General features: G+C 40.0%; 1 protein-coding gene across 1 annotated transcript; it reads right to left on the bottom strand.

Annotated features, from left to right (window-relative positions):
• Positions 1-397: 397 nt before the first annotated feature.
• Positions 398-9,292, bottom strand: LOC133568174 (zinc finger protein OZF-like). Its single transcript, XM_061919919.1, has 2 exons — positions 9,009-9,292; positions 398-2,728 (listed from the first exon to the last, which is right to left on the bottom strand). Exons 1-2 carry the CDS (start codon positions 9,178-9,180, stop codon positions 1,653-1,655), a joined length of 1,248 nt encoding a protein of 415 aa, XP_061775903.1. The 5' UTR covers positions 9,181-9,292; the 3' UTR covers positions 398-1,652.
• Between the last annotated feature and the right edge of the window lie 3,476 nt (positions 9,293-12,768).

The following is a 12,768-nucleotide window of genomic DNA, read 5'->3' as shown; positions in this document are numbered from 1 at the left end:
GAGATAGGGTGAGAAGCTCTGCCATCCGGAAGGATCTCAAAGGAGCCAGATGAGGTGGTTCGGGCATCTGGTCAGGATGCCACCCGAATGCTTAGGGCACATCCGACCTATAGTAGGCCACATGGAAGACGCCTGGGAACACTTCGGGATCCCCTGGGAGGAGCAGGACGAAGCGGCGGGGGAGAGGGAAGTCTGGGCTTCTCTGCTTAGGCTGCTGCCCCCGTGACCCGACCTTGGATAATTGGAAGAAGATGGATGTATGATTTTTCTCCAGCGAGTACAACACAACTCAGTAAAGCAATGGCCTTTTGATTTTCTTCTGGTGAACAATTTGATTTGAATATTGTTTATGTTTTGACGGCTGCTACTACACTGAAAAATAAATATAAAACGCTAATTCTGAAATCGACAGCTGCAGGAGGATGACAGCATTTATTTTGGTCACAGTACATTTCCTAAGCAATCCCCACACAAAGCCAACGAGAAATGACACCATACCACTGTCACATTTAGCATTATAAAAACGTACATGTACAATAGGAACAAACATACCAATATTTAATTTAAGTTTAAATGAACAATTGCTACATTGATGATTTATTAAAACACATGCCATTAAAAATAACATGCAAAACTGGTATTTGGCTGACAGATAGAGGATAACTTTGGATTGGATTCACATAGTTGTTTTTATTTTATAGATAGATAGATATTACTTTATTGATTCCTTCAGGAGAGTTCCTTCAGGAGAATTAAAAATGAACATGCAAGTCATGAGGCAGGGGTAGGGAACCTATGGCTCGCGAGCCAGATGTGGCTCTTTTAATGACTGCGTCTGGCTTTCGGATAAATCTGAGCTGACATTGCTTGATACGATAAGCAATGAATAATTCCACTTGTGATCACAGTTTTAAAAATAACGTTCAAAATATAAAATATTAATTTCTCTTTTGTTCCCGCTTGCGCTCTGGCTCCAGCTCCAGCTTTAACCCCCTCGCTCCTCATGGCTGCTGCTTATAGCAGAACGACAGGTGATTAGATAACAAGGCCCAGGTGGGCCATCTACGCACCTGTCGCTGATTTCGAGGCCGGTCCTGGCACACCCTGCTTCGCTGCAGGCCCGCAGGCCACGCCCCTTCCACGGTTAGCTTCAGAATAACAATATTATTCCAAAAAATAAAAGACCTGTTATACTGTAGAAATGTTGGTCTTACTTAAAAATGCACACGTTTAGTTGTGTTCAGTGTTGAAAAAAAATATTATATGGCTTTTACAGAAATACATTTTAAAATATTTGGCTTTCTTGGCTCTCTCAGCCAAAAAGGTTCCCAACCCCTGTCATGAGGGAATGCGGCATTACTCACACAGGCTGTAGCAAACACGCACAGCTGAACATCACCTTCTAGCTGACTTCTCGAGGAATATTACATTTCCATGATTTGACAAAGAAAAACACCTATTCTGCGCTGAGGTGGCGACTTGTCCAGGGTGTACCCCGCCTTCTGCCCGAATGCAGCTGAGATAGGCTCCAGCACCCCCTGCCACCCCAAAAGGGACAAGCAGTAGAAAATGGATTGATGGAAAAACACCTATTCAGTTATGTATGATGTCAAAATATTCCTCCAAGTAAAACTTGAGTAAACAGCGAACAACTAAAGGGTTTTTTCTCCTGTGTGTGTTCTCATGTGCGATTTCACGTGGGCCATTCTGGAAAACCTTTTGTCGCAAATTGAACAGCAAAATTTCTTCTCCCCCGTGTGCGTCGTCATGTGTTTTGTGACTTTGCTTTTCTCAGAGAAGGTCCTGTCGCAAACGGAGCAGCTGAAAGGTTTCTCTCCGGTGTGCGTTCTCATGTGCGTTTCTTCGTGGGTCTTTTGGTAGAATCGTTTGCCGCAGACGGAGCAACTGAAAGGTTTCTCTCCGGTGTGTCTTTTCATGTGCGACACCATGTTTCTTTTGTCAGAAAATTCCTTACCGCAAATGGAGCAACTGAACGGTTTTTCTCCGGTGTGCGTTCTCATGTGCTGGGTCACGTCGCTTTTGTAATAAAAGCTCTTGCCGCAATCCGGGCAACTGAATGGTTTTTCCTTGTTGTGCGCTCTCACGTGTCTTAACATATTACTTTGAAAAGAGAACTGCTTGTCACAAATTGAGCATCCAAAAGACTTTTCCCCTGTGTGCCTTCTCATGTGTTGAGTCAAACAACTGTCTTTGATGAAACCTTTGTCACAAACGCAGCAGATCAAACGTTTTTTACGGGTCTTCTTTTTAGAGCATTCCGATTGATTGTTGTCGGTGTGAGTACCCATGTCTTCATCCTCCGCAACGTGTGATGTTGTGTCTTGATCTGACAGTGGCGCTTGTGATCCTCCACAGTGGTCTTTGTCAGCTTTTGTTCTCATGTGTTGATTTGAGCAACTGCTTGAAGGCTCTGTCCTTGTCTTCTCCTCACGTGGACTGGAATGAAGGCGGGAGGAGTCAGGCTGTTTGTCTTCAAACCTCACAGGTAACTTGGTGAGATCAGCCTCCGCCTCTCCTAGAAAACACAATTTCTCCTGACTGATACATAGTTCCTCCACTTCCTCTTTAATGTTGGAGGGCTGTGGCTCCTGCTCTTCAAAGTGGGAAAGACCTGGCTCCTGCTCTTCCTCTTTAATGTGGAGGGGCTGCGGCTCCTCTTCCTCTTTAACGTAGACAAGGAGAGCAGGGCTTTGTTCTTGCTGGACATCTGCAAGACGTACAAAACATACATTACCTAATACATAAAGTATGATACATTTAATGAATATGAATATTAGAAAAAATGTTTGTCGTGTGCCTACCGATAATATCGGACTGCTGATATTATCGGCCGGTAAATGCTTTAAAGGGGAACTTTATTACAATTTCAAAAGGGTTAAAAACAATAAAAATCAGTTCCTAGTGGCTTGTTGTTATTTTTTTCAAAATTTTGTCCCTAAATAAAGCTTTAAAGTGCCTTATTTTCGCTATCTTCGAAACCACTATCCATTTCCCTGTGACGTCATACAGTGCTGCCAATACAAACAACATGGCGGTTACCACAACAAGCTATAGCGACATTAGCTCGGATTCAGACTCGGATTTCAGCGGCTTAAGCGATTCAAAAGATTACGCATGTATTGAAACGGATGGTCGGAGTATGGAGGCAGATAGCGAAAACGAAATTGAAGAAGGAATTGAAGCTATTGAGCGAATAGCTATTGACGCTATTCGGCCATAGCATGGGTGTACCTAATTAAGTGACCCATAGCATGGCTGCCTTATTAGCATCGCCGGTAAAATGTGCGGACCAAACGATCAGGACTTTCGCATCTTGTGACACTGGAGCAACTTAAATCCGTCGATTGGTAAGTGTTTGTTTCGCATTAAATGTGGGTATCTAGTTTCAAATGTACATACAGCTAGCGTGAATAGCATGTTAGTATCGATTAGCGTAGCATGTTAGCATCGATTAGCTGGCAGTCATGCTGTGACCAAATATGTCTGATTAGCACATAAGTCAACACATCAACAAAACTCATCTTTGTGATTTCGTTGACTTAATCGTTGCACACGCATCTGCAGGTTATCCATACATCTCTGTGCCATGTCTGTCTTAGCATCACCGGTCAAATGTGAAGACACTTTGGTACATTCAATGGGGTCTGGCGGCAGATTTCTTGCCAGTGGTGCAACTTGAATCCCTCCCTGTTAGTGTTGTTACACCCTCCGACAACACACCGACGAGGCATGATGTCTCCAAGGTTCCAAAAAAAAAGTCAAAAAAACGGAAAATAACAGAGCTGAGACCCGGTGTTTGTAATGTGAAAATGAATATGGCGGCTGTGTTACCTCGGTGACCTCACGTTCTGACGTCATCGCTAAAAGACCGATAAACAGAAAGGCGTTTAATTTAACAAAATTCAACCATTTAGAGTTTGGAAATCAGTTAAAAAAATACATGGTCTTTTTTCTGCAACATCAAGGTATATATTTACGCTTGCATAGGTTTGGTGATAATGTTCCCCTTTAAAGGGGAACATTATCACAATTTCTGAAGGGTTAAAACCAATAAAAATCAGTTCCCAGTGGCTTATTTTTTTCGAAGTTTTTCTCAAAATTTTACCCATCACGCAATATCCCGAAAAACGGCTTCAAAGTGCCTGATTTTAACCGACGTTATATCCACCCGTCCATTTTCCTGTGACGTCACAGCGTGACCACACAGAAACAAACATGGCGGATGGCACAGAAAAGTATAGCGATATTAGCTCGGATTCAGACTCGGATTTCAGCGCGTATTGAAGCGGAGGGTTGGAGTGTGGAGGCAAGTAGCGAAAACGAAACTGAAGAAGAAACTGAAGCTATTGAGCCATATCATGACTGACAGCGGCACGGGAGGAAGCGCGGACGAATTCGGCGATCGCCTTCTAACCAACGATTAGTATGTGTTTGTTCGGCATTAAATGTGGGTGGAGGGAAAGGCTGGATGCAAATATAGCTACAAATGAGGCATAATGATGCAATGTGTACATACAGCTAGCCTAAATAGCATGTCAGCATCGATTAGCTTGCAGTCATGCCGTGACCAAATATGTCTGATTAGCACATAAGTCAATAGCATCAACAAAACATCACCTTTGTGCATTCATGCACAACGTTATAAGTTTGGTGGACAAAATGAGACAGAAAAAGAAGTGCGTTAATCACGTCTTAGCCAACATATCGAGGGGGTTTACCTCACTCATCTGCGGGAAGAGACTGCCGTCGTCCCTGAATAGCTCGCACTCCGGCAGATTCAGTGGTGCTCTATTTTCCAACATTGCAGATTTCTTTGACTTTATCGTTGGAAATGCATCTGCTTTGAGTGTCGCAGGATATCCACACTTTCTTGCCATGTGTGTCATAGCATAGCTGTCGTCGGTAAAGTGTGCGGAACAAACGAGGGACTTTCGCATCTTTTGGCCACTGGTGCAACTTGAATCCGTCTCTGTTCGTGTTGTTACACCCTCCAACAACACACCGACGATGCATGATGTCTCCAAGGTACGGGAAAACAGTCGAAAAAACGGAAAATAACAGAACTAATTTGACTTGGTGCGTGTAATAAGATTGAAAAAATGGCGGATTGCTTCATGTTGTGACGTCAAGGGTGAAAGGTCATCGCTTGACAGGCTATCAATTGTAAGGCGTTTAAATCGCCAAATTCACCCTTTTAGAGTTCGGAAATCGGTTAAAAACACATATGGTCTTTTTTCTGCAACATCAAGGTATATATTGATGCTTACATAGGTCTTGGTAATAATGTTACCCATTAAAATGTAATATCGGAAATTATTGGTATCGGTTACAAAAAGCAAAATTCATGACTTTTTGTGTACACGGACGTAGGGAGAAGTACAGAGCGCCAATAAACCTTAAAAGGCACTTCCTTTGCGTGCCAGCCCTGTCAAATGTAATCTACAGCTTTTCACACACACAAGTGAATGCATTCCATACGTGGTCAACAGCCATACAGGTCACACTGAGGGTGGCCGTACAAACAACTTTAACACTGTAACAAATATGCGCCACACTGTGAACCCACACCAAACAAGAATGACAAACACATTTCGGGGGAATATCCGCACCGTAACACAACAGAACACATACCCAGAACCCCTTGCAGCACTTACTCTACCAGGAAGCTACAATATACACCCCCTGCTACCCTCTACCCCCCACCTCAACGTCTCATGCTCTCTCAGGGAGAACATGTACCAAATTCCAAGCTGCTGTTTTGAGGCATGTTAAAAAAAATAATACACTTTGTGACTTCAATAATAAATATGGCAATGCCATGTTGACTTTTTTTTTCCATAACTTGAGTTGATTTATTTTGGAAAAACGTGTTACATTGTTTAATGCATCCAGTGGGGCATCACAACAAAATTAGGCATAATAATGTGTAAATTCCACGACTATATATCGGTATCGGTTAATATCGGAATCTGTAATTAAGAGTTGGATAATATCAGAATAACGGATATTGGCAAAAATGCTGATATCGGACATCTCTAGTTTAAAGCATGGCAGGTACTATAGTTCAGTGGTTCTCAAATGGGGGTACTTGAAGGTATGCCAAGGGGTACGTGATTTTTTTTTAAATATTCTAAAAATAGCATCAATTCAAAAATCCTTTATAAATATATTTATTGAAAAATAATTAAACAAAATATGAATGTAAGTTCATAAAATGTGAAAAGAAATGCAACAATGCAATCTTCAGTGTTGACAGCTAGATTTTTTGTGGACATGTTCCATAAATATTGATGTTAAAGGTTTATTTTTTTGTGAAATTTTTTTTTAGAATGAAGTTGATGAATCCAGATGGATCTCTATTACAATCCCCAAAGAGGGCACTTTAGGTTGATGATTACTTCTATGTGTAGAAATCTTTATTCATAATTGAATCACTTGTTTATTTTTCAACAAGTTTTTAGTTATTTTTATATCTTCTTTTACAAATAGTTCAAGAAAGACCACTATGAATGAGCAATATTTTGCACTGTTATACAATTTAATAAATCAGAAACTGATGACATAGTGCTGTATTTTACTTCTTTATCTCTTTTTTTCAACCAAAAATGCTTTGCTCGGATTAGGTGGTACTTGAATTAAAAACATGTTCACAGGGAAATAAGGTTGAGAACCACTGCATTATACTGTAAGTGTGTTTATGTTCAAAATACACTATAGAAAGAAAGAAAGAATTAATTACACAACGTGCCAACTTCACTGGTTTGTGGTTTTGTACAATGTATCCATCCATTTACTACCGCTTGTCCCTTCTAGGGTCACGGGGGGTGTTGGAGCCTATCTCAGCTGCATTTGGGCGGAAGGCAGGGTACATCCTGGACAAGTCGCTACCTCATCGCAGGGCGGTTTTGTACAATGTAGAGCAGGGGTCTCAAACTCAATTGACCTGGGGGCCACTGGATGCAGAAACTGGGTGAGGCTGGGCCGCGAGAAAGGATTTCTTAAAAAAATCTAACATGCACTTTTTATTGAATTCACCTTCTATGAATGGCAACATACTAGCAACATACTTGCCAACCCTCACCATTTTTCCGGGAGACTCCTCAATTTCAGTGCACCTCCCGACAATCTCCCGGTGCAACCAATCTCCCGAATTTGTCCCAATTTTCACCCGGCTGTGACTGCACTGCCTTTAACGTCCTCTACAACAGTGGTTCTCAACCTTTTTTCAGTGATGTACCCCCTGTGAACATTTTTTTAATTCAAGTACCCCCTAATCAAAGCAAAGCATATTTGTTTGAAAAAAAAGAGATAACGAAGTAAAATAGAGCACTATGTCATCATTTTCTGATTTATTAAATTGTATAACAGTGCAAAAAATTGCTCATTTGTAGTGTTTTTTCTTGAACTATTTGGAAAAAAGGATATAAAAAAAACTAAAAAACCTGTTGAAAAATATACAAGTGATTTAATTATAAATAAAGATTTCTACACATAGAAGTAATCATCAACTTAAACTGCCATCTGATTGTAATAAAGATCCATCTGGATTCATCAATTAATTCTAAACATTTCTTCACAAAAAGAGAAATCTTTAACATCAATATTTATGGAACATGTCCACAAAAAGTCTAGCTGTCAACACTGAATGTTAGATTGTTGTATTATTTTTCCACAGTTTATGAACTTACATTCATACTTCATTGAAGTATTATTCAATAAACATATGTATAAAGGATTTATGAATTGCTGCTGTTTTTTAGAATGTTTTTAATAAATCTCACTTGTCCCTGGGTGTACTTTCAATTACCTCCAGGGATCCGCGCACCCCCAAAAGAAGACTACTGCTCCACTGCATGTATGCTTTTACATCACACAACCAATGTGCCGGCTTTGTATCATGTTGTGTGAGACTTGTGCAGAACAACGTTAGTGGCTGCAAGACATACTTGTTCAACAGCCATACAGGTCACACTGAGGGTGGCAGTATAAACAACTTTAACACTGTTACAAATATGCGCCACACTGTGAACCCACACCAAACAAGACTGACAAATCCTTTTGGGGGGAATTTCCGCACCCTAACACAACTTAAAGACGAGAGAAAAAATACCCAAAACACCTTGCAGGGCTACAAAACACAACACCACAACCGAAGCAAGTAGGGAGGGTGGGGGCGTGGAGGGTTGGTGGTAGCAGGGGTGTCTATATTGTAGCCTGGAAGAGTACATGGGATTCTGGGTAATTTTTCTGGTGTGTTTATGTTGTGTTACGATGCGGATGTTCTCCCGAAATGTGTTTGTCATTCTTGTTTGGTGCGGGTTCACAGTCTGGCACATATTTGTAACAGTGTTAAAAGGTTTTTTTACGGCCACCCTTACTGTGACGTGTGTAGCTGTTGATCAAATATATCTTGCAATAACACACGTGCGTCACTCATGGCCAGATGCAACATAGAACCGCACTTGCACGCTTTCAGTTTAGGATGTAGGGGGCGCTAAAGACAGTGCCGTTATTGCACTCCCCTGAATATTGTTGATCTGGTAAAAAAAAATTGACAGGGGCTTCGAGAGAATTGGTGCACTGAAATTCAGGGGTCTCCCGGGAAAATTGGGGACGTTGGCAAGCATGACCTATCAAGCAGCGTTCATATTAAACTCGCGGGCCGCACCAACATTAAATTGTCATATCAAAGCGCGGGCCTCATAATAACGTCTCGCGGGCCACAACTGGCCTGCGGGCCGCATGTTTGAGACCCCTGTTTTAGAGTATTCCAATTAAGAATGATATATTTCACTGCTCAAAAAGTACCACCCAAACAAAGTAGCGACGTCTGCTGAATGTCAATAGTGTGTATGTGACCATTTTGGATGATATATTTACAGCACTGTGGTTTAAAATATAAAAGCATTCCAAGAAATATCACCGACTGCGTGTTTTAGCCACATGTTGTATTTTAAAAGAGGAAAGTAGTAAAGATGTAAACAAACCTTCAGTGTGGTCAACTGTCTTGCAAACAGCTTCGAGTCGCTGTCGAAGTTGTTCGTTGTCCTCTTTTGTTCGAGAAAGTTCCTCCTCGTAGGACACCGTTGTTCTTTCGAACATGGCAAATAGTTCATCAGCAACCGCCATTAGTCGCTCTCTTAACAACTCTTTCAACATTTTAAAATGCTTTTAAGGCCAATAAACTCCTTCAAACAGTCGCTGTCACTACAAGGTCCGTACCAGAAACAGTCGATTCTGCGCTTGCGCAGTTCTTCTTCTTCTTCTTCGGTCTAAGGACAAACAGCCTTGTATTGCGCGTTACCGCCACCTTTTGAAATTAAGTGTGACTTTAAATTTGTATTTTATTTACGGCTTCTTTTCTACATGATTTATATTTCTCCCTCTCTTCCACATTAGTTCATCTACAGCAGGGGTCTTTTTGAAACCAAGAGCTACTTCTTGGGTACTGATTAATGCGAAGGGCTACCAGTTTGATACACACTTAAATAGATTGCCAGAAATAGCCAATTTGCTCAATTTACCTTTAATATATATATATATATATATATATATATATATATATATATATATATATATATATATATATATATATATATATATATATATATATATATATATATATGAAAAAAAAAATCTTTTACGGAAGGTTTTTTTGTAAAGAATAAATGTTGAAAAAACACTTAATCGAACGATTTAAAAGAAGAGAAAATACGAAAAAAATGAAGATCAAATTTTGAAACATATTTATCTTCAATTTAAACTCTTTAAAATTCAACCGAAAAAAATGAAGAGAAAAACTAGCTAATTTGAATCTTTTTGGACAAATTAAAAAAATAATTTATGGAACATCATTAGTAATTTTTCCTGATTAAGATAAAATTTAGAATTTTGATGACATGTTTTAAATAGGTTAAAATCCATTCTGCACTTTGTTAGAATATATAACAAATTGGACCAAGCGATATTTCTAACAAAGACAAATCATTATTTCTTCTAGATTTTCCAGAACAAATTTTTTAAAAGAAACTCAAAAGACTTTAAAATAAGATTTAAATTTGATTCTACAGATTTTCTAGATTTTTAAGTTTGAAGAAATATTTTACAAATATTTTACGTCAAAAAAACAGAAGCTAAAATGAAGAATTAAATTAGAATGTATTTATTATTCTTTACAATGAAAAAAATAAATTACTTGAACATTGATTTAAATTGTGAAGAAAGAAGAGGTGGGAATTTAAAAGGTAAAAAGGTATATGTGTTTAAAAATCCTAAATTCATTTTTAAGGTTGTATTTTTTCCCTAAAATTGTCTTTCAGAAAGTTACAAGAAGCAAAGTAAAAAAATAAATACATTTATTTAAACAAGTGAAGACCAAGTCTTTAAAACATTTTCTTGGATTTTCAAATTCTATTTGAGTTTTGTCTCTCTTAGAATTAAAAACGTCGAGCAAAGCGAAACCAGCTTGCTAGTAAATAAATAAAATGTAGAAAATAGAGGCAGCTCACTGGTAAGTGCTGTTATTTGAGTTATTTTTAGAACAGGCCAGCGGGCGACTCATCTGGTCCTTACGGGCTACCTGGTGCCCGCGGGCACCGCGTTGGTGACCCCTGGTCTACAGCAAAAAATGCCCCATGCTCACTAATCCTCCCACTTCACTAATCACTTCATTGATCTCTATTGACAATACTATACTTGTGTTCTATTTTCCACTTGATATTTTTCGCTATATTCATTCTCTATTTTTAAATGTGTTTTTACTTGTTAAGAAGTCTTTTATCCATCTGTGCATTCTTCTTTTAATCCCCGCTTTATTTAATGTGATCAGCAATTCCTGTTTCTGCAACATATACAGTGGGGCAAAAAAGTATTTAGTCAGCCACCGATTGTGCAAGTTCTCCCACTTAGAATGATGACAGAGGTATGTAATTTTCATCATAGGTACACTTCAACTGTGAGAGACAGAATGTGAAAAAAAAATTCTGGAATTCACATTGCAGGAATTTTAAAGAATTTATTTGTAAATTATGGTGGAAAATAAGTATTTGGTCAACCATTCAAAGCTCTCGCTGATGGAAGGAGGTTTTGGCTCAAAATCTCACGATACATGGCCCCATTCATTCTTTCCTTAACATGGATCAATCGTCCTGTCCCCTTAGCAGAAAAACAGCTCCAAAGCATGATGTTTCCACCCCCATGCTTCACAGTAGGTGTGGTGTTCTTGGGATGCAACTCAGTATTCTTCTTCCTCCAAACACGACGAGTTGAGTTTATACCAAAATGGATACATGGATGATACAGCAGAGGATTGGGAGAATGTCATGTGGTCAGATGAAACCAAAATAGAACTTTTTTGGTAAAAACTCAACTCGTTGTGTTTAGAGGAAGAAGAATACTGAGTTGCATCCCAAGAACACCAAACCTACTGTGAAGCATGGGGGTGGAAACATCATGCTTTGGGGCTATTTTTATGCCAAAGGGACAGGACGATTGATCCGTGTTGAGGAAAGAATGACTGTGGCCATGTATCGTGAGATTTTGAGCCAAAACTTCCTTCCATCAGTGAGAGCATTGAATGGTTGACCAAATACTTATTTTCCACCATCATTTACAAATAAATTCTTTAAAATTCCTACAATGTGAATTCCTGAAATATTTTTTCACATTCCGTCTCTCACAGTTGAAGTGTACCTATGATGAAAATTACAGACCTCTGTCATCATTTTAAGTGGGAGAACTTGCACAATCGGTGGCTGACTAAATACTTTTTTGCCCCACTGTATGGGAACTCAAAGCGCTTTGACACTATTTCCACATTCACCCATTCACACACACATTCACACACTGATGGAGGGAGCTGCCATGCAAGGCGTTAACCAGGACCCATCAGGAGCAAGGGTGAAGTGTCTTGCTCAAGGACACAACGGACGTGACTAGGATGGTAGAAGGTGGGGATTGAACTAAGAACCCTCAGATTGCTGGCCCCGCCACTCTCCCAACTTCGCCACGCCGTCCCAATAATGGGGGATATGGACTACCGGGGTATTGTTTTTAATTTTGTAAAGCACTTTGCGTTGCATTTCTTTTATGTATGAAAAGCGCTTTATAAATAAAGTTTGATTGATTTATTGAAAGTATCGGTATTGGATCCGTATCGTTGATACCAGCCCGACTTTTACTCAGTATTGCATCGGAATACTGGTCGCTAATAAAAAAGCCTTGCCTGTACCGGAATTCGCAGTCGATGTGCGCGTGACGTCACGGGTTGTGGAGCTCCTCACATCTGAACATAGTTTACAATCATGGCCACCAGCAGCGAGAGCGATTCGGACCGAGAAAGCCACAATTTCCCCATTAATTTGAGCGAGGATGAAAGATTTGTGGATGAGGAAAGTGAGAGTGAAGGACTAGGAAAAAAAAACAAAAAAAAACTAGACGGCAGAGCGATTCAGATGTTAATAGACAAATTCACTAGGATAATTCTGGAAAATCCCTTATCTGCTTATTGTGTTACTAGTGTTTTAGCGTTTTAATGAAAGTCGGAGGGGTGTAGTCACGGGTGTGGTGACCGCCAGTGTCTCTGAGGGAAGCCACGTTTCTCGACGAGGTGAAGCGAAGGCAGCCGTTGGGGTCGGGCTGAGATTTCTTTTTCCCCCCTACTCCTCGGTGGAAGCATCAGACGATCAGGGGCGGCCGGTGGGAGGAGGCAAGAGAGTGCAGGAGGAATGACGCAAGCTCTCTGCTCAT

This window comes from Nerophis ophidion, linkage group LG14 (assembly GCF_033978795.1).
Source record: "Nerophis ophidion isolate RoL-2023_Sa linkage group LG14, RoL_Noph_v1.0, whole genome shotgun sequence".
In the NCBI taxonomy this organism is placed as follows: domain Eukaryota; kingdom Metazoa; phylum Chordata; class Actinopteri; order Syngnathiformes; family Syngnathidae; genus Nerophis; species Nerophis ophidion.
The sequence above is the reverse complement of the archived record's forward strand: the minus strand, read 5'-3'. Positions and strand labels throughout refer to the sequence as shown.